The sequence below is a fragment of the Sebastes umbrosus genome, chromosome 7, assembly GCF_015220745.1.
Source record: "Sebastes umbrosus isolate fSebUmb1 chromosome 7, fSebUmb1.pri, whole genome shotgun sequence".
NCBI lineage: Eukaryota > Metazoa > Chordata > Actinopteri > Perciformes > Sebastidae > Sebastes > Sebastes umbrosus.
This window is the reverse complement of record NC_051275.1, coordinates 21067800-21093227: the sequence shown is the minus strand read 5'-3', so window position 1 is coordinate 21093227 and position 25428 is coordinate 21067800. Positions and strand designations below refer to the sequence as shown.

The window sequence follows — 25428 nt, the reverse complement described above, 5'->3', positions numbered from 1 at the left end:
TGTCCGTGTGCACTGCCATTTCCATGAGTCTTATCTGGTTTATTCCTTCATCCAGTCACACACGCAGGCTAACTTATCAGAGTTCTAATCAATGCCACAATACGATCAATCCATCAATCGAAATTTTGTTAATATGACACTTTTCATACAAGAAATACACTAAAGGCAAGACTAAATAACTTCTGCTGAACATCGGCTACTGTTGCCACAAGTGACAAATATGGGATGAAGTGCTAAAACGGAAGTATCCGCTGTACAACAATATATAACAAGAGCTACTGGTCATACCAGACCAAGTAAGGTTGTAGCAGCAAACCCCCCGGAGTGTATTGAATTGAAAAAAGGGTTTTATTGCTTCTAAATTCAACTGTTCCTTCGTAAGAGGAAAGATGTCATTTCTTCTTTCAAAAGTCTGAAGTATTTTCCGATAAAAGCATGTTCATGTGTAAAAGTGTATATCAAAATGGGCTAATATGAATAAAATACAGTACGATACAAAAGTAGTGTATAAAATGTTTGAAATAAACAAAGAAGAGCATTTCATTTTCTGTGAAACAACAAGTGTTAATGATAATGACCACAGTGGCCATAGAGGTTCGTTATTGAGTATTGAATGACTTAATCCGTCCGTTGGGATCCTGCAGGCCAGATCACGCAGCAACACATCGAACCACTTCTTCCTTCTGCGTCTGTGCATCTGCAGCTTTGTCTCTGCATTTTAGTTTTCAGGCCGTTGAGCTTTTGTTGGAACTAGTGTTTAGAATTAAATCACAACCCGTTTTTTTTACGCTTGATGTTTGTTCATTTTCCCATCAATACTTGACCTGTTAGTATTTGTGTTGAAACATTCATTGTGTTGTTATGCCAATAGCTTGTCAACAGCATATCTTTATGCACTCTTTATTTCACAATACGGGCTCATTATTGTACACTATATTATGCTGTTTCCACATCATAAAGCCTTTTTGCTACACAGTAGTGCCACCTGCTCAGCTTTTTGCATCCTATTTCTGACCATAGAAAGGAAGGAATACCACATACTGCAAATTCACACCTGATATTTATTATATTGAAGAACTGGGAGGTTCTGACATTATCTTCTTGGGCTGCAACCTCTTAGCCGATTAGTCAAATAATCAGCCATTTTGGTCTTAGCTGACTAAGATTTCTTTAGTTGATTAGTCGTTTTCTATGCTTTTTTTTCATACTGAATGATGTATTTCCAAGATTTAAAGTGGTGCTTTAAATCATTTTTTGTGTCTTTTCCCTTTAGGTTTCCCATGTAATATATTGGTTCATCTTTAAAGGGGACTTATTATGCTTTTGTGCTTTTTCCCTTTCCTTTAGTTTGTTATATAGTTTTATATTGTATAGTTTTTTTTGTGCATGTAAAAGGTCTGCAAAGTCACAAAGCCCAAAGTGGATGACAAAAGGAGTTACTCTCCCCCACTTCTCCTGAACTGCCTGAAATGCCTCGCTTGAAGTCCTGCCTTTTCTTCCGTAACATGATGATGTCACAAAGTAACACATTTGCATAATACCTGCCTAGCTGCTAGTTTGGCACACCCTCATACAAAGCTAGTTAGAGCGGAGCTGGAGTGGAGTCTGGATAGTTTGGTTCGGTTGACCAGTCACAACAGAGAGCCAGCTGACCAATCAGAGCAGACTGGGCTTTTTCGGGAGGGTGAACAGAGTTGCTGCAGCACAGCCGGTATGAGAAAAGTAATTTGTTTTTTGAACAATGAAGCATGTAAACATGTTCTAAAAGAAACGCAAAATACAAGCATGAACCTGAAAATGAGCATGATAGGTCCCCTTTAATAGTTAAAAACTAGACTAGGTTCTGTACAGTGTATACATGTTTAAGCTGTCAGTGCAGGAATATTCAGCTGATTCGAACAAAATACACACAGCTCTTTAAGCAGACAACAATCATAACATCCAGTTGGACACGACTCTCTCAAACAGCACTGGGCACACTGTGCATGGGCTCATAATCACACACACAGTTAGTTCTGACATGACGGAGTTGTTTCAGGGGTTTTAAGTGGAAGTGATAGTGATGGACAACCTGGAAAAACCAAATGCAGTTTGTAAAAACACTCCATCTCCGAGGTCAATTACAGGATTTTAATATCGTGTGAAAACAGCCGGTCACACACTAGAAAGTTCTAAATGAAGCCCAAGTGGTGACACAAACTTTATAGGGTCATCAGAATATTTGCCAAGAAAATTTGTTTTGTGGGAAACAACCACACACAAAGACTGTTTTGGTTCAGCTTTGGGTGAAACTGTCTGTCTCTGCAGACATCAAGACCAGTCAGACCAGTCCAACGGTGAGCAAATAAGATTCAAAATAAAATATTTAATGGCATCATCCAATGAAAACGGTGTGAGGTGACTCAGCCGTGGTGACTGCAGAGACACGTCTTAAACAGAATTCAGATTGAGTTTAGTTATGTAACTTAACCACAACACTTCAGGTTTATTGTTTCCAGCACAATGAAAGACTATAACGTTCAAGCTTTTCGAGCCGTGCTATTGCAGATGTAGAAAAAGGGTGGAGGCCTAAAATGACCTTTAAGAGAGGCTCTTGCGATACTCCGCAATCATTACGAAATCTGCTGATTAAGCTTGGAGCAACTTCTGAAGGGAAATCAACTTCCCTGTCTGCACAGGTCTCTGTTTCAACATGACGAACAAGCTCATTCAGAAAAACAGAACATTGCCGGGTGACTGTTCAGTCAGTTGATCCTCTTTCATGTGTTCATTTTCTTTATCAGCGGCAGAAAGACAGCGAGAAAGCACGTAGATTGTCGTCTTTCACTGTTCTTACATGCTATATTTTATGCATAACTATCAGTTTTGTGCTGTTACAGTATGTCAGTGTGTGGTCGAGGGTAATGGCAGCCAATTTCCGGGTGTTTACTAATTCTGTACAAGCAACAGATAATAAGTCATCTTGTTGTTCTGTCTTTCCCAGCAGTGGCTAATTCCTCCGACCACTATACAGTTGGCTTGAATTCAAACTCATAAACACAATAGTTACATCTCTCACACAAGCACACACGCTAAACTTGGATCGTGTTAATCAAACACTAGATTTAATCCACATGAACATTTTGTTTTCTGTCACGTAGTCTTCTGGACCAGTGTCACGGCTCCGTGATTTGGATGTGACGACTACAGGAAGTGAAGTGTGTTCAAATCAATCATTCAAACTCAATAAGTTATAAATTAAATATAGAAAGGAGTGACTCATGAACAATACAAGAACAGACAGTTCTCCTTCCTTTAGCAGGCTAACATCTGATATTGACAAGTTTGTTAATAATACACTATTAGACTATGGGGGGGCAAAACCGTGGTAACGCCGTTCGCCTCACTCAGAGGCCATCATTACCATAACAGCACTACTTTAGGAGCAACAGAAGTCAGACGGCGGCTGGCGGTACCACGGTTTTGCACTCAAGCATGTCGGAGAACTACGGTGGCCTTCAGGTAATGTTAAAACGCAAAAGGCTCTCTCTAGAACCAGTAATTGGTTTGTCTGTTCTGGGCTATAACATAGCGGAGTAACATGGCGGACTCTGTAAAGAGGACCCCCTACCAATGAAGGGCTCATTCTAAGCTAACAAAAACATGATTATTAGTTTAAGCCAGGTGATTATACACCAATCAAAACACAGTTATGAATATTATATTCCATTTCTGCCAATAGATCCCCCTAAATGTTGCACACTGCTCCTTTAATGTAGTTACAAAACAGAGACATGGTGTTTCCTTCAGACCTCCGTCTCTTCATTTTCAGATGGGATCCAAAACACAACCATTACTTCAGAAATATAATACTCTTAACTACCTTATAAAGATAAGCTACCGTGAATCTGAAGGGACAAAAGGCACCCGAGGCAGCAGCCACAACCGTTTCCCTTCCACATATAGGCCATTACATCTTTGTCGCTATAGGCAACAGCTTTGGTCCAAGATTAATTCCTATAATCTACTGTGTTAACAAACATTGCAACAGGAAAAATACAAAGGGACCCATTAAGAATGTTTATGTTGTCAAGTTTGAAAAGGTCAATATTGTTCAACACAACCTGTATATGGGTGTCACTCAGCAATTAGTGCTTTGTGATGCTTACGGGATTCTAGCAGGTAAATAAAGTTGTGCTGCGGTTTCCCAGATTTGTCTCTGAAGCGTGACTATAGGCCCTACATCTTATCAGATATGGCCTCTGAAGAAAACCGGATGCCGAGCAGGAAATAGCAATGTTCCCAAATCAAATAAGAGTAACCTACAATAAAAGCCTACCATAAAATCGCAGCGAGAATAGACACGGTGACACGTGTAAACCAGCTCTGTTCATTTCAGTGATGTTTACCAAAAGTTGCCAATGTGTATGTCAATGAGCAGCAAACCGATGGGTTATGTAGGCTACACCATGGCAGTTGGTGTTATTATTAAATCATTATCCTATGGGTACCCTTACCAAAACGAAGTTTATTCAAGTGTGCTATTAGTATACTTCTTTTGAACGTAAAATAAGACACTATACTTTCAATTGACTTTTTATGTACTACAGAAATATACTAAACAAAAGTATACTTGACTTATACTGACAAGTATACTTAAAAGTCTAAGTATACTTGACTTATACTGACAAGTATACTTAAAAGTATACTTGGCTTATACAGACAGACAGACTAGGCTTGTAGTAGTGCTTACTTTTTGATAGAGAAGCCTATTAAAGTGTGTGAGAGTTTGTAAAATGATGATTTGATATGAATTCACTTCAATTCATCAAGTTTTTGGATTATCCGTTCACCGTAGAGGCATGTGAGAATAACACATTTTATTCTTTATTTTTTAATCTCCATCAAGTCAAATAGCAAAAAGGAGCGAGTCTCTTTATGTAATACATAAATCATTGGCTAAGTACTATAAGTTAAAGTACAGCCAACAAAGTATACTTTTATGAACTAAAAAGCAGAGATGCTCACAAGTCATTTTTTTGTCCAAGTCAAGTTTCAAGTCTTTGGGCTATAGCCTTGCTTATGAATGGTCACTTAATGGAGAAGGAACTATTCAAAGTATTCATTTACTTGTTGAATTTTGTTTTAAGCTATTTTAACCCGATTTCGACAAGTGAGTTAACTGGCGTGAAGCATAAGTATTGTTGCTATGTAGGGTGACCAGCTCCCAACAAACCAGTGTGGGACAATGTGGGACAAGTTATCAAGGCTGAGAGGTAGTCTACAATTTTGACATAATGTCTATCTAACTTAAATAATAAACATTTCTATTCTGCCCCTTATCTTGTAACATCTCTATGCATCCATTGATCAGTACATCTCTTTTATATCCGCATGTTTCTTGTGAGACACACTAAACCTGGTCGCTTCATGACGCATTCCCCCTCTGTGTGAAAATGAAAATAACTGGCAAATTTCACAAAAAACTCAGAGAATCGCCTTCCACTGGCTTATAAATACTTATAAGTAGTTTCACAGTATTTGTTGTAGCTGATCTTCCTTTTCTTTGTGGTAGTTTCCATCATAAACCTGCACAGCTTGTGACCTTGCCGTTACTTGCAATTTTCCCCGTTGGGCATAGCGTAGCAAAGACGGTGAAATATAACCTGCACTTGACCCGTGTGCGCAGTTTGACAGGAAACAAACACAGCCCGGAGATGAAAACTTTCCCTGCTTTCTTCACAGCCGTTGGATAAAAGCCAGATTTTTTTTTTTTTTTTCTTAGAAAGTGTGTTTCCTGTAATGGTTAGACTTTTGAAAACTAAAGCCAATAAAAATGTGGGACATTGTCTCAATATGTGGGACGTGGGACAAGGGATAAAAATGCTGTGCAGCAGTCCCTCAAAGTGGGACACTTGGTCACACTATTGCTGTGGTTACTTGCGGTTTAATATTCCATGCGCATTGATTTAGAACGGGATTAGGTTAAACCAGGGGTCTGCAACCTGCAGCTCCGGAGCCACATGCGGCTCTTAAGCTCCTCTCCAGTGGCTCCCTGTGGATTTATAGAAATGGAAATGAATAACTGTTCTTTGTTTTCATTTTTATTTATCATTGTTGTAGGTCTATGGTACGACGGTACTATGGAGTATTAGGGCCACGTTGAGGAAAAGAAATAAATCTGAGATTTAGAGAATAAAGTCATAATATTATAAAGTAGTAATTTTACGTGTTATTTTCTTTTTTTATCATAAAGTTATGACTTTATTTTTGTAGTATTATGACTTTTTTTCTTGTTAAGTTATGACTTTATTCTCGTAATATTACGACTTTATTTCTCATTAAGTTATGACTTTATTTTCGTAATATTACGACTTTTTTATCGTTAAATTACGACTTTATTCTCATAATATTAGGACTTTTTATCGTTAAATTACGACTTTTTTCTTGTAATATTATGACTATTCTGTAAATCTCAGATGTTTTTTTTTCCCTCAATGTGACTATACTCCGTAGTACATTTGCACTTTGGCCCTCACTGCATCAGATTTATATACTATATAATTAGACTATAAACTGTGTTACCTTCATCAAAATGCTCAAATATTTTGCCGCTCCAGACAGATTTTTTTTGTTTTGTTTTTGCCTAAAATGGCTCTTTAGATAGTAAAGGTTGCTGACCCCTGCAGGGTTAAACTGTTGACCGGTGTGAGGTCCTATACTTTTAAAATTCACCTGCCAGCAATCCAATCATAAAAAACAAGTGGGCTATAATAGTTCTCGTGACTATGGTAGGTTATTTAATTATGAGAAGATGAATCCTCTCTTTGCCTTCCTTATGTGGTGCAAGACTCGTTGCGCATGCGTGGCCCAATTGAAGCGCGCTTCGTCATGCAGCAACAGCACCAGCAACAGCAACAGTGTGTAAAGTGAGCGTGCAGCGACCGGAGTCACTCCACAGACAGCAGGTAGGTCCAGAGACAGAGAAAACTGCGACTTTAAAACACACTTTTACTCGGTTTATGGTATAAAACAGCTTCGAGTGTGCTCCTCGTGATTTAGCTCATCACACATGTTCTCCTCAACGTGTTTCTCCCTCTAAGCTGAACTAGTTTCTTGTCGTTACAGAGGAGAGAGAAAAGGAGCAGGACGAGTCTTGTAACGCACCATGGAGCCAACCTGTTGATGTAATATCTTCTTCTTTTTAACAGTCATACCGGGTAAGTTTTTGTTTATTATTGCCTCTTTTCTCACTAAAGGAATGAAGCTGTATAGCTTATCAAAATAATGACAACATGATAGTCCCATGGGGCTTTTAGTGTGTTTGTGTTTTGCTAAATACCAATCTTAAAATCGATCTAGATGGCATTTCATTTAATTTTTTTTTTTTTTTTTTTTTTTATACTTTATTTTTTCCCTTTTTTCCAGGTTGTTTTCATATATGCATTTTAAAGTTCGTAATTACAATAGTTTATAAACCATTTTTTAAGTACACTAGAGAAAACAACTTCAAAATTCAAAATTGAAATAAAATTAAGAAAATAAATAATAATAATAATAATAATAATAATAATGATAATAATAATAAAAAGAAAGAATTGAATTAGAAAAAAACACACAAAAACAATACTAATACAAAAAATTACAGTAATAATAATAATAAATTAAATTAATAAACAAATAAGTTAATAGAAAATAAAAGGGGGGCGCAAATATATAGTAATATCATTTACATGGGTACACATATGCGTCCTCCTTCACGTCAGGTCACCTCCAAGCATATGTATATGTGCATGCCTGTCAACCCATGTAGCTATATTTAGACATGGCATTTTAGCTCCACTTTATCATTGTGACATTCTTATCCCGGTTTAATAGTTTTGTTGTGCCATCTCTGAATGCTACATGTAGGAAATGTTATTGAAACTGACTCTGGATGACTGTGATAGTATCAGATTTGCTGCATTCCTTTCTCCCTGTTTTCTGTCAACAGGAACTTGCTCTCTTTAAATCTTGGAAATGAAAGAAACATTCCCACAGTGTGCCCCTCAGGCTGCATAGTGGGCCTGCCTCAGGTGTGAATATTTGTGACAGCAGCATCTATGTGAACGAAGCTTTCAGAAAATATAGTATGAGGTTTTGAAGAACCATCATAATGAAAATGAAACCTAAAGATGTGACTTATTATTGAGCTCAAAGTCTCAAAACCACAGAAATGAGGCCGTATAATCATCCTGGGAAACTTCCAGCGTTCCCATGAATTTAGTGTGTGGTTTCGCAGCTTGAGGAAACACATTACTTGTTGACATCCTGGATAGAAAATTGAAATAATCTCTTATTTGCAGAAATTTGTTCATATTCGTTAGACTTTTTATGTTACATTGAATTGGTCCATTATATACATGTTTTTACAAGATAATTAGAGTTAGGAGTATTAAGAAAAACGGGCCAGACATCATGTTCTATGTGGGGTTTGTTCCTTCATGGATTCTGTTATGGATCCTACAACCTTGGTAAATGGCTTTTCTTTTTTTTACAGCAACTCCAATATGACTGAAGTGTTATGAGAACTAGCACTGTGTCCACAACCTTCTGTCTCAATATCTGTATCAGCCATCTGAGAATACCCAGTACAGTGTTTCATAACGCTGGGCTCATTGATATCTTAAAGGGATAGTTTGGGTGTTTTGAAGTGGGCTTGTATGAGGTATAGTCAGTGTATTACCTACAGTAGATGATGGTCGGCACGCCCCCCGATTGGAGAAACAGACAGGAGTTACCGCACGGAACCAAAACAATGTACTGCTGTGGCCGGGGCCGGCAGTTAAACTTATTTTAGTCACCTAAAAAAATCAATGTCAGTTTATGTGTAGGCTATATTTAGAATTAGGGATGCACCGATACCGATAACAGTATCGGGTATTGGGTCCGATACTGTGCTCATGTACTCGTACTCGTACTCGCAAAACGGCTCCGATATAACGGCACCGATACCACTTTACGGCAGCGTGACGTTAACCTCTCGTCAGCATCCTCATGCTCCACCTCCCCAATGGTGCGGACGAGACGGGCCGGTGGTTCGCCCGACCCTCACTTTCATTGCGCCACGGGGTTTTGCTTGCACCCTCTGACTCGCATGTGCATTAGACTCCTTGGTCCGTGTTTCAAGACGGGTCGGGTGGGTTGCCGACATCGCCGCAGACCCCTAGAGCCTTTTACGTGGGCCTAATCCCCGCCTTGGGGGCACGACGCAGTCGGGGCGCACTGAGGACAGTCCGCCCCGGTCGACAGTCGCACAAGGAGCAGGGGGCCCCGTCCCTCCCCGGCGGGGAGAGAGGGCGCAGCGAGCCCTAGTCCACGGTGCGGCAAGGTCCGGGCGGGGAGCGCTGTAAAGCTGCGGCCGTGAGCCAGTTTACCTTGCCGACAGACAGCCCTTTCCGTCGGGGAGTTGAAGCCGTTGTATCCATCTATGCTCTTGCTGGTCTACCGCTGCTTCGATCAGTTAGTTTGTGTTATTGTGTGACTCCCGTGTTCTGCAAGGTAAAATTCTGGTCTGGTTGCTTTGGAGAGAGCATAGATAACGGCTTCAGGTCCCTGTCGGAAACATAGACATATAGCTGTCTCACGGCAAGCTAAACGGGTGAAAATATTCTAAATATAGCGTTCACTTAAGGTGATATCGAGCCTTTCTTTTAGGCGGTTAAAATACGTTTTGCTGCTGTTTTGCACGGCAGTACATTGATTTGCTTCTGTGCAGTAACTTGTGTCCGCTTCTTCTAACTGTGGGCGTGCCGACCATCATCTACTGTAGATAATACACTGACTACGGATAAGTACCTCATACAACCCCACTTCAAAACACCCAAACTATCTCTTTAATGCAACAGGAGAGTTTATACTTCACTGAGAACAGATAGAGACAGGAAAAAGCATCCTCATGGGATGCCGTCAAAACAAGCTGTGTAGGCGACAAAGAGATAGCTGCCAGCCAAATGCTTCCACTCGCTCATACACATGAGATTTTCTCAATTACGTTAATAATTGACTGGGAGAAAGGTGAAAAATAGCCGTCCCAGTTTCCCGTGGCAAAGGTAACGTCTTCAAATGTCGTGTTTTGTTCGACCAGCAGTCTGAAAACCTCTAAATATGTAGTTTACTTTCACATAAGACAAAGAAAAACAGAAAATCCTCCTCATTTTTTTTGGCATTATTGCTTGAAAAAATGACATTGTTGTCATTTGGATATTCTATACATCATCTCTGCTATTGATGGCACCAGTGGAAAAATATCTGAGTAACTGAAATTTTTTGCAATAAGCTCATATTACACAACTTTATATGTCACACTGTTTTCTCCATCATTTCTGTAGCTGCGAGGGAACCTAACTCCAGTCAAAACAAGTTGCCACATCACTGACGTAATAACCAGGAATCATTTGGATGATGGGCTGTCACACTAGCCGAAGGACTTTGGCATGGGGATTGTGTTTTTAGTGAAGATTCCTTTCTGCCAGGCAATGATCAGGCTTCTGTGGGTGTTTTGTCTGTCTGACTGGAAACCAACTAATGTCCCGCTGGTTTAAAGACACACAGACAGAGATAGAGGGGTAGAGAGAGAAACACAGCCAAAGTTGTTTACAGGACAAAGTTAAGTGCACAGTATTATCTCCTCGGGTAAATAATCAAAAGGTCAGAGGAAGCCCTCCCAAACATTTCAGCCAAATGTCTCCTTAAAATTGGTAATTTAATGCGATTGACCCAAGATAAATGTGGCTTCTCTGGTCTGAGTAGGATTTAAAGGGATCACTCCGATAGTTTGTCTTAATTGGGAACCATAGCAACCAGACCTAATGTTTAAGAAGATACTGTATAAATCTCCAAGATTGTCAGAGATTCATCTGGGAATCAGTCTTTTTAAGACATTTCAGTTTGTCCTGTCTTTATGCTTTTACCAGAGCTGCATTCACATCCCCTCTGCACCACAAACCCATGACAACAGCCACCACAGGGCACAGGCTAACTGCTGCTTGCCACTCTGTTAAGCTTTTTGCCTCACCAAAGGTGTGTATCAAGCTGTTACAGCAACTTATGTTTGGAAAAACATGTTTTTCTATCAACATTAAAGGGAATCAATAACAATTATCATTCAAGAGAAAAAAAACAACAAGTGCCTGGGCAGCAACAGAAGTTGAAAATATTTGTGTCCCGGGGATATTTGTGCATTATCAATAAGCCCTTATGATTCTAATGATGGAGAGCTGTAAAGGACAGAAATACGGGAGGAAATGGACAGTAAGCTTGTTTGTGTGGCTGTTGCATCTGTGTTCATGCTTGTTTATGTGTGTTTACCATTGCTGTTTTTCAGACCTCTGCACATCTTTTAATTCGTTCAGTGATTCAAGTAGGTCTGGTGTTGTTCTCATTCATGGCAAACAGAAACAACAGTATTTGTTGGCCGGATTAAGAGTAGGGAAGTCAACGTCTTCTTAGCTAGTTCCATGAAAAATAGCCACAAAAAAAATTATTACTAAAATAATTGAGATTAATGCAACTGTTATGTCAAGTCAAGTCAATTTCATTTGTACAGCCCAATAAATCACACATTTGCCTCCCGGGGCTTTACACTCTGTACAGGAAACGACACCCTTTGTCCTTTACAGTATGACCCTCTTACCAGATAAGGAAAAAAACTGCTGTAATGAACTTTTGTTTTTGTATCTTGCAGTTGTTGGGACCAAAGTTGGTTTTCCCCGAGTCCGAAACATTCAGTGATGTACCCTATGTAGGCTTTTTGTATCTTATTGTCTCACCTACAGAATGTCTTGCTGCAAAACCACCTCTGAGGACAATTAAGTTGAAGTTGAGTTGAGCAACTGTTCAAGTTGTTGGAAATCAAAGTCTTGGAACATCCTTGTGGACAAACAATTGATTCACCTATGTATTGCAATTTTTTTTTTTACGATTTTGAAATAGATTTTTTTTTATGCCAGAATCGATATATTTGCTTCATTTGAGTCTATACGGAGGTATAAGGACGTTTTTTTGCTTTTATGACTTCAGGACATCTCTGACTACATACGTGCTGGAAATCAAAAATTGTTACTGCATCAATTTAGATATTTTCCAAAGTAAAAGTCCCTAGAAGTGTATGATTTAACTTTTCCCATGGTCTAGTGTTAAAAAAAATCACAATAATTCGTAATATTGAATCGCAATACTTGTAGAATCGCAATACTTGGAAATTGCAATACAAATCGAATCAGCACCAAAGTATCGTGATAGTATCGATCGGGAGATAGGTGTATTGTCCCTGCCCTACTAAGTAGAGGCACAGCTAGTCCAACCGGGTGCATTGCAGTTCATGGTCGGCGCTTTAACCCATAAAACAAAACAGCCATCTGAAACAGAAATTAGCTAACCTGAACACAGCGTCAGGCTGAAACAAAATGAAAATTTAGTCTGATGATCGTGTTAGAAGGAACTTAGAAGGTTTCAGTACCCGATGTCCTACTGCCCTGTCTCTGGATTTTACTTGTTTCATCAGAGCTGCATTCACTTCCCTAGCTGTGTGTGGCAACCGCTCGACAAGAGTCACGCAGAGACCAGCCTGAACTGGTGTATTTGCACGCCTAATATAATCCTCAATCCAAATCCTTACAGCAACGAGCATCAACATGTTTTTATCTACAAGTTACGACAAATTCATACCAACAGAGCGCCTCTGTGCATTGTCACTTGCAGCTTTGTTTGTGATCCATATCAGTTTTGAAGGAACTCCTGTCACTTCTGTATTTTCTCTGTGGACTAGAAGTCCCTGGCTTTTGGTTTTGTTCTGCCAGAAGGGGATTTTCTACTAGATGAATGCACAAATCCTTCTGTCTATCTGTGTAATAATGTCCATATTTGTACTTCTGCACTTCTTCTGTGGAAATCAAACAATCCAGTGGAAACAAATAATTTTCAAGAGAAGACCAAGAAAAAGGGGAGATAAGGTCAAATATGTGTGCTGCTTGGTGTGTGATAGATGCTCCCTGGAGACCGTTTGGAAGTTGTTTATTAGCACCCTTGACTGATTACAGTTGGGTCTCATGCAACAAGCAATTGTTTTATTCTCGTGTGTGTATGTGTGTGTGTGTGTGTGTGTGTGTGCGTGTTTCTGTTGAACACCACATCACCCCTATGTCTATTTATGGTGCAGCTGATTGGTTTAAAATGTCTCCTGTGTAATGGCCACAGTGCCTGTTCTCAGGATTGATAACTCAAATTAGCCTGCACCATAATAGCTAAGATAATCAGTAAAGTGTTTATTTTTTCCCCTAATTAAGACAGAGGGCGGTGACATCTGCAGCATGCAATCGTGTGTGTGTGTGTGTGTGTGTGTGTGTGTGTGTGTGTGTGTTTCCACTGCAGCTGCATCTGTCTTTCTTGGGAAAATGAACTAATGTTTGTTGTTTATCTCAGCAAAGAGGATGTTTGTGTGCTGATGCGTGCGTGCATATTTTGTATCATGTATTTGTCTGTACAGCAGATGAATGGATTTTACTGCTGCGTTTTAGCCGTTTTTTGTGTCCTTGCTTGTGTCTGGCTAGTGTGTGATACTGTGTGACACTGATTTTTGTTTCTTTCCTTGTCCTTTTGTGTGTCATTTTTCAAAGGCATTGCAGCCAAAGCATGATGCATGTCAGTGAATGAGTGTGTGTCTGTATTTCAGCAGAAACTGGATGAGGAGCAGCGGGCATGAATCATTGATTAGCGCGGCCAGGGACAGGATAGAGATCAGAGATGGGAAAGTAATTTGAGGTGAATTGTTCCCCACTCTCTCTCCTCAATTCAACATCTCCTGCCCTGCTCTGTGTTTATTACACAGAGAGAGAGAGTCTGTGCAGTGTACAGTATGAGGCTTTATGTGTCCTTATCTGCCAGTCACCCTTTACTTGCTCCATTAGGTTACATTATCTGCAGGCCAGCATCTCTGAAGACGGCCAGAGTTGCTGCCACAGTGTGTGTGTGTGTGTGTGTGAGTATGGCAGGCATGCTTGTTTGAACAGATTGCCCTTCTTGTATTTTAAATTGCACTTAGTCATGTTGGTATGCGTTTAGAAAAGAAGCAAAAACATGATTTTCTCTCTGGTTATTTTTTAGTTTTTGGGCTGCTAAAGATGTCATCTTAGGGTCTTGGAAATTGTGATTGTCATGTTCACAATTTTTTTATGTCTTAAAGGTCCAGTCTGTAGGATCTGGTGGTATCTAGCGGTGCGGTGAGGAGATTGCAACCATCTGAAGCTTCTCCCGTTTGCCAAGCGTGTTGTAGAGCTTCGGTGGCCGACGCGATAACGCGAATGGCCCTCTCTAGAGCCATTTGGAGTAGAGTCAGTGTGTAGAGTGTGTGTGTACGTGGGAAGTGAGTGGTGAAGCAAGAAAGAGAGAGTGGTGGTGACGGGAGCAAGTAAGGTTATTGACTCCAGCCCACGCAAGTAAAGTTAACAGTGTTTGGTTTGAACGTTCTGGGCTACTGTAGAAACATGGCGGTGCAACACGGCCAACTCCGTGGAGAGAGGACCCGCTCCCTATGTAGGTATAAACAGCTCAGTCTAAGGAAACGAAAACACAACGATTCTTATTATGAGGTGATTATACGCTAAAGAAAACATACTTATTAATGCTATATTCCATTTCTTCCCCTAAATGTTTCACACTGGTCCTTTAGCTGATAAATGATCCACTATGTTCACCTGTTAGTCGCTAACTGTGTCTGTTGTTTAGTGCTGGGAATTTAGTGTATAGTGGGTTAATCAGAGCTTGTTGTTGACATACACTCAGCTGACTCATGTTACCTTAACCAAACTCCTGATGGTACCAAATCCGCATGCTGAATAATAATTAAATACTTTATACATGGCGTTTGATTTACAACCCTGTTGGGGTTATGTTGAGTTGTTAATCTCTTATATCTGTCCTGAGTTGCAGTCACATTCTTGCAATCGTGGTTTATAAATAATCTTGCGTCACCACCTTCAGCTCTGCCTTTGGCAGGCCCGAGGGCAGAGAGAGTATGCAGCAGCGTGCCTCTCTTGTCAAAGCATGTGTGAAAGAGATTGGGGGAGCGTCTCTGTTAGTAACATGAGCCCTGTGGGAAGGGCTGTGGGTGTGTACTGCTACATGACATGTCAACTTGCGTCTTTTGGTGCATGTAGGCGGAAGGGGAATTAGCTCAAATGGTAGAGCGCTCGCTTAGCATGCGAGAAGTAGCGGGATCGATGCCCGCATTCTCCAATAAGCTTTTCCACTGTGGATGCATACACTGTACTGAGTACAGTACAATGCTTTTAAGGGTAAGAGGATTCCTGCAGATTATCAGATATACCAGTGAATGCAGCGTGAAAGAGCGGTGTTGTCTTTGACCGTGTTACTGGATGAATGGCTATATTTGTTGCCAGGCAGTGGAGGTAATCTGCCCATTGTGACATTTACAGTAGTACTGTACAACATATCTGAGCATCTACAGCACTTTTCTTTCTCAAACAAGTGTAAATAGTTGCTTACTACTAAAGCTCCACTTTGTCCAAGGAGCAGTTTGAGTTCTTATATCGATATATCTATACTGTACATGAAATATATTTATTCTACATTGAGAATAAAAACGATTGTATTATTAGCACAACATCATGTGATTTTCCCCTCAACGTGGTGTAACTAACAGCTTTCAGTAGACGTGTCTGTTTTCTCACAGAAAGAGTTTGAGGAGAAGGTGTATGGACAAGTTTCAGGAAACCTGCCAAAAATACTACAACTATGTGGGCAGAAAAAGCTGCACCTCTGAGTCATAGAGAAAAAGTAGACGACTCCTTCACACCCATAATGACATACTAGCCAAATGAATTCCTGCAAAGGTCGGTGAGCAATGTTTTAATTAGTGTTTGCCGTTTGTGTCGCGATGTAGTAAACATGTGGCTTGAAATGACTTCATTGCACACTCAACTTTCATTTTTATGTTCTGGGTCTACAGATCTAAAAATAGTCTAAAGCTGTACACTAAACCTGTGTGTCATTTAACTACCTTCAGCTGTGTCTTAATTCGGATACTTCAGTCAGTACACTTTCCACTTTCAAATGTGGCTGTTGTGCACTCACCGTTAGATCCACTGGTGATGGTCAGCCATGGATATCACGTCGCATTGGCAGTAATAAATTAACCAAATGGCAAATTAATGGCACCTTTTTTTATCTGTTGAAAATGTACCATAAAAGGAGATTTGTCAAGTATGTAATACTCTTATCAACATGGGAGTGGACAAATATGATTGCTTTATGCAAATGTATGTATATTTATTATTGGAAATCCATTAACAACACAAAACAATGACAGATATTGTCCAGAAACCCTCACAGGTACTGCATTTGGCATAAAAAATATGCTGAAATCATAACATGGCAAACTGCAGCCCAACAGGCAACAACAGCTGTCAGTGTGTCAGTGTGCTGACTTGACTATGACTTGCCCCAAACTGCATGTGATTATCATAAAGTGGTCATGTCTGTAAAGGGGAGACTCGTGGGTGTTAAGGAATTATTCCTTAGGAAATGCCCTCCCCCTCCCCTTCCCTTTGTAATATATAATGAAACCATTTGCTGGGCATCCCAGGTCACTGGTCAGTCTCTGGCTGTGTCTAACTACCCACCCCGGTATATGTTGACGGCCTCTCATAATCGCCCAGCCTGTTTTCTTGTCTACCTCCCAAGGTTGGCGCAGAGCGGGGGAGAATCTCACACAACAGTGGCAGACATGCCACATTACTGACTCACTGATATCCATGTGTTGTTTTATAGACAATTACAATGTTTGGGTTATCTTGTCTGTTTGCCTCAGGCAAAAAGTCTTCTCTGAGGAGAGGCTCCTCAGAATTGGGTTAGCGGCACACTTGTTGACTTGCATTTGCTGAATCGATTCTCCTTGAATTCAAAACATAAATAAACCTCCAGTGTAAGTCATTCCTAATCCGGTCCACTTTTCAGTCTCCAATTAATTGCTCTAAAAATTCCTCCTCTGTGGGTACCCATAGAACCCATTTTCATTCACATGTCTTGAGGTCAGAGGTCAAGGGACCCCTTTGAAAATGGCCATGACAGTTTTTCCTCGCCAAAATTTAGCACAAGTTTGGAGCGTTATTTAACCTCCTTTGAGAAGCTAGTATGACATGATTGGTACCAATGGATTCCTTAAGTTTTCTAGTTTCATATGATGCCAGTATCTTCACTAGCTTTAAAACTGAGCCTGCCACAACCTCCAAAAGGTCGATTGCCTTAATGCGTTAAAGAAATTAGTGGCATTAAAACAAATTTGCGTTAACGCGTTATCGCATTAACTTTGACAGCCCTGATAGTTAGGTGTTTGTCATTTCAATCGCAACCACTGCAGCTTCTTTGCCCGCCATTTTCACAAGTTTCAAATAGGTTGGCGGCCCCTCCCCTTCCACTATGTAGCAAAGATGACGATCGTTGAGAGTGAGAAGTATCCAGCGTTCTACACTCAACGTTTTGGCCATTTTGAGTACAACATCTGGGTACTTAGAGAGCACTGCATTTTGCCATTCTTCTCAATGTGAACGCACTTCTGCACTCAAAATAGCAAATACTGAAGTACGAGAACTGAGACACAGCATTTGACTTATCTTTAGAAGAGCAATGTTTCTTTATACATACACATGGATAGGCATCAGAGGATATAATTATGCTTCAAATCTTGTGAAATGAAAAGTTGTGATTTCCAATTGAATTACCATTTTTTCAGTGGGTTTGTGGTGTGGGTCTGTCTCTCTGTCTGTCTTTCCAGCTGTGCCTGAATGTGTTTATCTATTATACCGCTATTAGACTAAGATCAACGCTGTTTAGGAAATGTATATAGCCTGGAGAGTAGCTGTGAGCAAACACTTCACCCAGAAGCCGTCAGAGACACAAACACACACACACAGAGTGCAGATATGACCATTTAGAGGCCTGTGATTACTGTTTACTCTCTAGAGTGTTTGAAAATGGGAAACATGACCATATCAAACACGCACATATGCAGGTGCACTGATATATACACAGTTATCATTAAAGCCACACAGAATTAAATAATACATTGCTGTTATTGAAAGTGAAAGGTGAATATCTGTCTTCATCCAGTGAATATTTCCATTTAAACCCATAAGGGAATAACCATATATGCCAGTGATCAATTATAGCTTATTAACTTGGCTCAGTTCTATCAGTTTTTAATTATATTTTGCTTCCACAACATGTTTTGAACTGATACGATATCCCACTAAGAGGTTTTACATTTCTGTTTGCCTCTTCTCCCTTATTAATCTAAAAAGAAATTGACACTTGGCAGCTCATTCATCTTTCATGAACAATATCTTCCTCCAGTGATATATGATTATCCGCACCACAGTGGCAGTCCTTATGAGGTGCACACATTCAGTATGGGAATCAGAGCTGCGCTTATTCCAGTTGGCAGATCTCAGCTGTTATTCCTGCTTTGCTTTGTAGATCAGTCATTTGCCTGCTAGGGCTTGCAGGATCCAGAATGTGTTTCTCTGTATTATAAACTTAATAGTGTAAGACTAAACAAAGGAGACCTCCCAGTGACCTGTTTGGTTCTTTAGTGAAGTAAATATCACATTTGGTTTCATGTTGCTGCTCGCTCTTTGACACTTTAACTGCTTACACGCCAACATTATGATACCAATAAAACGTGATACAACTTCACAAAGAGGAAGCGCTATTATCTTAGTTGCACGTGTGGAAAGTTACAGTATGTGTTGCAGCTTTAATATGAAATTTAGACAAAAAACAGTGTTCATTACACTTCATCCCTGGAGGTTGGGCATGGTTAGCCCACTAAAGGCATGCCTGAACAACGAACGAATGAAGGAAGAAGCACTTTCAATCAAAACATCATAAATTATACTACATTGTGACGGTGTGATTTATGGAGTTAATCAGACATCACTTCCTAAAGTGCGGTCTTTTCAGAAGGCGTATTGATTTGAGTGACTGTCATGACGTCGTCTGGCTTTAAGATAGCCAAGAAAGTTGGCATTTCATGAGACAGGTTAGTCGACAAATAGAAAAAATCCAAATATAGCCAACTGCAGTGCAATTTCCAAAACCTTTGTTATTGCTCTTTGCTCATTGGTTCAGCGTAGTGAAATGTTTTATAGTATGCTGGCGCTCTGCTCCCTCTCCCTCCTCTTCCTCTCCTCCAAGTACTCTCCCAGAAATTGTGAAATCATGCGTACGTGTTGCTCACAACAAACTGTTCATGCACCCACACTGAGGAGCTAATGTAAAACACACCCTCCTACAGATTTGCAGTTTCTTTTAGAAACATACAAAGACTTTTTTTTAAGAAGTTTAACAAGACGCCGCACATTTACGCATTCTTACACATAGGCACACGTAGGCTTTTATTGTGAATGAGTCACCATCTGACGAGGCTTCAGAGGAAGTGGCTTTAAGACAATCACTTACTCGCCCACATGCTGCTATGAAGCAAATGAATATGATTGATGTTGGTGGTGGGAGCTGTAATTAAAAATGTTGATTAATCTGTGTGTTTAACGGTTTGTTCCAGACAGAGTGAGTTGTGAGTGGGAGACCAGACAGTCTGCAGTTGTTTTCATTTCAAAACTTGCAGCTGTCCAGCTGCCACTTGTTCTAAAGTGATAGAAGGATTACATTATCATAATCTAATGGGCTGGCAGGCTGGGCCTTTATTTATTTTGGTGCAGTTTTTCTAGTAACTTATTACACAGCTTTGTTGAATACTTGATCTGATTGGTCAATCATGGCGTTCCACAGTCTGTTATTTCTTTAAAGCAGACCGTTGCTATCTATAACAGACCGTTGCTATGGGCGCAGTTCTGATGTCTGACTCTGGCGGACCGTCTTTGTGTCAAATTATTGATTTATTGAAGTAAGTAGCCGTGTAATAAGTTGGATAATGTTCAGCTAGCAGGTCATTGTTGTGAAATAAACCCCCCCTCAGGGCGATGCAAGAGCCTGTCTGAGTTTATTTCTCAACAATGACTGGCTCGTTGTACATTATCCCTTACTTAGCAAGTACTATTACTAAATAATGTAGTGCGATCATTTTTTTGGAGCTGATGATGGACGTAACTAACACATGAGCCGTCTCGCTTCTTTCTCATCTCTATTGAGAGTTGCACATGCGTAGTACGGATCGGGAAGGATGTACAGATCGGGAGGCGAATGACACGTGTTGTTGTTGTTGTTCCTGTGTAGCTGATAAATTATATGATAACGTGATATTAGATTGGTGCATACACTTGCATACTCGTCGTGATCCAGCATTTTAATTTGTATTGGAGGTATTTCCAATACTGGTATCAGAACAACTCTAGTACTCTTACAACACTTGAGAATTTTTATTTTGTACAACTTACTTGTTCTATTCCACTACATCTCAGAGATACTAAATATTGCAGTTTTTCCTCGATTACAGATGTAGTTATTTTGCAGATTAAGATCTTACTTTAAAAACATACGTCTTTTTACCCATTTAAAAGAAGCAATGTTTCATTGCAACCCTTCGTCACTGCTTGCATAATTCTACCAGTCGTGATCAGTTCTACCAAAAGTGTTTTTCTTTTCTTTGTAATTATATAACATATAGTATATAGAATAACTTTTAGAGGTCTTATTCAGTTATCCTTTCCATCACCTTGTGAGAAACACTGGTCACACTGTCCAACAGCATATAAAGTAATCAGAGTTGGCCTTACATGCTCTAGCTACAACAATGAAATGCCTAGAAAGTGTTGATGGGGCTCAAGGTGACTGCTTCCTTGTGACCTTGAAGATGTGGATGGGATAAATTGAACAAATGCTGATCTCTTGTGCCCTCTGGTGGAGAGAGTTTATCTCTCTGTGTCTGTGTTTATTAAGATTTGAATACACAGTCATCACAACATTGTCAATGCACACACAGGCATGTACAATACATAGATACATGCATATACACATACACACAGTATGTCAATATTATGCTAAATCTGTTTCACCTATTTGTTTGCTGATTTGATTTAACCTGAATTTAAAAGCTTAACCATGAACAGCATCTGCTGCATTACAAATGCAGAATGTAGAATTGTATTTTGAATGTGAACATCTCCTGTTACTTTTAATAATGTCTAATAGCTTGGCAAATCACATTCATTTGTGCTTATACACACACTTGTTTTTATTTCAGATAAAATATTGACACTATTATTATTAAAGTAACAACCCCCTCATGTCTCTCCCTGTCTGTCTTCCAGGATGTGAAGATGCCACATTCTCTCAACTCCTTTTCGACGGAAACTCTCATCTCGATATCCTCCCCTTTGGATTCCCTCTCTACCGCCGTATGGCCTACAGAGCCGTACGAGGCACACAGCTTTATCGCCAACATCAGCAACGTCAGCAGGTCATCCCTCCTTCGCTGCACCTATAAGGAAGACTTTAAACGTATTTTACTACCTGGTGTGTACATTTTAGTCTTCCTGCTCGGACTTCCTCTCAATGCTACTGTCATACTAAAGATATGGAGGACTCGGCCCAATCTGTCCAAAAGCAACATCTATATGCTCAACTTGGCCATAGCCGACCTCCTGTATGTGATGTCACTTCCCTTGCTCATCTACAACTACGCCAGTCATGACTACTGGCCCTTTGGGGAGTTTGCCTGTAAAATGGTCAGGTTTCAGTTCTACAGGTGAGATACTTGACTGAATATTGGCTAATTATTTCCGTATACAGCTATGTGTTGAAAGTATTCCATCATTTTCTAAAACTTTAAAAGATTTGACTTAACTGTATTTATTTTTTCCAATTTTCCTGTTTTAGTAACCTGCATGGCAGCATCCTCTTCCTCACCTGCATCAGCGTGCAGCGCTACGTGGGCATTTGCCATCCTATGGCGATGTGGCAGAAGCAAGGTGGTCGCAGGTTGGCGTGGTGCGTCTGCGGAGGGGTGTGGCTGGTGGTCTGCCTACTGTGCGCGCCAACTTTTTACTTCGCCGCGACGGGAATCCAGCGAAACCGCACAGTGTGTTACGATTTAAGCACGCCAAAGAGGTCGTTAGATTACTATCCCTACGGCATGGCTCTGACCTGCCTCGGCTTCCTGGTGCCTTTCGTGGGCGTGATGGTGTGCTACTGTCGGATGGCCCACATCCTCTGCCGCCCGGTGACCTACCAGGGTGTCTCCATAGGGACTGGGGAGAAACGGGAGAAGGCGGTGAGGATGATCATTGTGATAGCGGCGGTGTTCTGCATCAGCTTCCTGCCGTTTCACCTCACCAAGACGTTGTACCTGGTGGTGCGTACTCTTCCTAATGCGCCCTGCGAGACTAGAAACTTGTTTTCGATCATCTATAAATGCACCAGGCCGTTTGCAAGCATGAACAGCTTTCTGGACCCGATTCTGTTTTACTTCACTCAGCCACGCTACCGCCGGAGCACCAGAAGGTTTATGCTCAGAGTCACCACCCTCAGGGACAAGGGCACCAGTGTGTGAGCCAACAGGAGAGCATATACTGCAACAGTATTCCTTAAAGCAAAGGAGGATGCAAAGTAGTACATGATTGCTGAGTTTCCTCTTGATTTATGCTTTTACCTACTACTCACTGCAACGAACAACCGTACCTTTCTAAGAGGGTCTAAGAAAGATTTAGAGGTACTGACATATCAAGAAAGACTTCTGAAATGCAAAAATGAAGGTTGTAATCTTTCATCATTGTAAGATGAAAGGTAAACATAGACTGAGAAAACTAGGAGGAGAAATTCTGAGAGCTAATCTTGAATTGACATTAACCATCACAGTGTATTTCTCATTGAGATTCCAGATTCTGTTTTGTCTTTATTTCATTATTACTGTAGCTGAGGAGTGCTGTACATGTGCTATACCTACCGTCAGTAGACCGGGGCATTCACATCCTGCATTGTCCCTTTTATCTGTGAAATGTTTACTTTCAGTCTCCGATGTGTGCTGGGCAGTAAAAGAGAAACTTTATCTACTTTTTTTTGTAAATAATCCTATTTGTTTGACACTGTGAACCACGATATAAATATAATGATAATCCTCTAACATGATAAAATAATGAGGCCTCCGCAGTCTATATAGAACTAGAGGTGAAATGTGTGTGATGTGGAGGAGGTGGTAAAAGAAATGGTGAAAGAGAAGGAAAGATAAATACATTTATTTTTTGGGGGATGAAATCCACCATGGCTCAAAGCCATGTAAAATGCTCAAAGTGATTGTAAATGTTTATAACTGCTTGTTAGAATTGCATGAAGCACTTGGGTGGGGAAATGTGCATCTTTATATGGAGTGTTACACTTTCATATTCTGCTGTTTCTTTCCTAAAAGTTGTAAGACTTGTTGTTGCACGCTTTCACCACTGGATGGTGTGTGCACTCCACTGCTGTAACGACGCTGCACTGAAATGCTGGCTCTATACTTTCTAAAAATGGTTATTAGGATAAGATCTTAGCTACTATAATCGGAGATAAACCGATGCCAACAAAACTTAAATATCCAGCTTATAGCACACTAAAACAGGCCATCAGTCTACAGTTTTCTTCACGTCCCAACACATTTAAAATTTGTTATCAGATGCATTTGATGCTTAGAAGGAAGGAAAAATGCAATTTATGGACTTGAGGGTCTAAATTAAGGCTCAACCCTGCAATTTTACCACTTCCTGTTAGTGTGTGAACCCTTCCCATGAAATTAGGATTTCTGTTCCATGAAATCACCTCTGCTGATGGACGTTGGGTATTATTAGAGACGATAGAATAAAGAATGAATAATAGGGCATAGAGCCATTAATGAAAATGAGCTCTGTACACTTAAAGAGGAGCTCTAGTGTGAATTGTTTAGTACTTAGTACTGTTTTAATAGCTTTAACTGGACACAATACAGTCTAAATGTGTACAGTCCATACCTTAAACTTCCTTCTACTATGTCCTGTGGAGTTATACCAAGTAACTGAGTTACTGAGTTCATGAAATGAACATAAATACAGATTGTGTTGTAGTTGGTTGTAACTGCATTTTGCTGTAGCTTAATGTTAATTTAACTTAATTCAAATTTTAACGTTTTAAGTAATTTAGTGTATATTAATCCTCAACTTGCACTAAACTCTCCCAGCCTTAAGATCAGGAGCTCGTGTGGCTCTCTCTGATTTGACAATTTGATATCATAATTGAACTGAAATTACTAGAATAATCCTTCATTCTGATTTGTAAATAAATGTGATTTGAATTGCTCTGAAGCCACTGTAACAGAAAACCTTGTTCAACTTTGAAAACACTTGGTTTTGCACCCATGAGGGAAGACGTGTTGTGTATATTGGTTTAATGTGAATATGTCATTTTCATGCATTTTAAATGCATGGATCATTTTGACCACAATATATGTGCTTAAAAATGTTGAGAACTTCCTAATATACGTATGTGTCCAATGTAGTAATATACTGTATGTTGTGCTCCTGGCTTCAGCAAAAAAAAAGTGAATGTGTAGTTGTTTATGTGTCTGTTTGGTGTAATATTTGCAATGTCTGATTTTTTTCTCTCAGAAATGTGTGTGTGTTTGGTCCGTTCAGAGAGATTCAGATGACTGTCAGATCCACTGTGCCAACATATTTGTGTCAATCAGTATTATTTAGAAGAATTCCTATTTTTGTAAAATACTGTACCACAGAGTAGTATCAGGAATATTATTTTATTTTTGTTACATAGATATAATTATGTTGATGAAATTAACATTTATCTTTGTATATATTTTTTAGTTTGTTTATTTTCTTACCACCGTGCAGCCCCCTTGAGCTGCTCGTGTAAATGTTTTTTGATGTAATGTAATTGTTATGATGTTAATGTAACTGAAAACAGCCATTAAAAACCATCACGCAGCCTTATCATGAATGCCTCCTACTACTACTTCATTCAGATAAAAGTCATTTTCTAATGAATATATACTGTCTATATTATCTTTTTCACAACGTGAACTTTGTGTTGGTTGCTCTTTTCCCTACTCACACTTTCTGCAAAGTGGGCAACTTTTCCAATTTACACAATAACACAATTTTACCTAGCAACATGACGGTGTCTGGTACAGATTTCCTTGAAATTTATTGGGCAAAATGAATATACCAAAACTTAAATCTGAGCTTCCAAACTGTATAAACAGCCAACAGTTGGTTAATTCTGGGGTGGCCAAACATACGGTGGTGAAATTTTAAAAAACTAAGATTAAAACTAGAATATGGCATGAACATATTTCTAATAAATTGCAATGCATGTACATTGCACATCCTAGTTGAAACACTAGATGTTAATTAAATTTAGTGATATTGTCTCTGTGTTAACCTCTTGGCACAGAAACCAATATTTTACCATTTC

At 39.8% G+C, this 25428-nt stretch overlaps 1 protein-coding gene across 2 annotated transcripts; it reads left to right on the top strand.

Annotated features, from left to right (window-relative positions):
• The first annotated feature begins 6858 nt into the window (after positions 1–6858).
• LOC119491686 (P2Y purinoceptor 3) lies at positions 6859–24944 on the top strand. Of its 2 annotated transcripts, XM_037775877.1 has the most exons (4): positions 6859–6947; positions 7108–7199; positions 21304–21739; positions 21871–24944. In XM_037775877.1, the coding sequence occupies exons 3-4, from the start codon at positions 21312–21314 to the stop codon at positions 22541–22543; spliced, it is 1101 nt and encodes a 366-aa protein (XP_037631805.1). In that variant the 5' UTR covers positions 6859–6947; positions 7108–7199; positions 21304–21311; the 3' UTR covers positions 22544–24944. The 2 variants fall into 2 exon arrangements, with proteins under 2 accessions (XP_037631805.1, XP_037631806.1); XM_037775878.1 differs by lacking the exons at positions 6859–6947; positions 7108–7199 and adding an exon at positions 7625–8054 and having other exon boundaries at positions 21303–21739.
• The last annotated feature ends 484 nt before the right edge of the window (positions 24945–25428 follow it).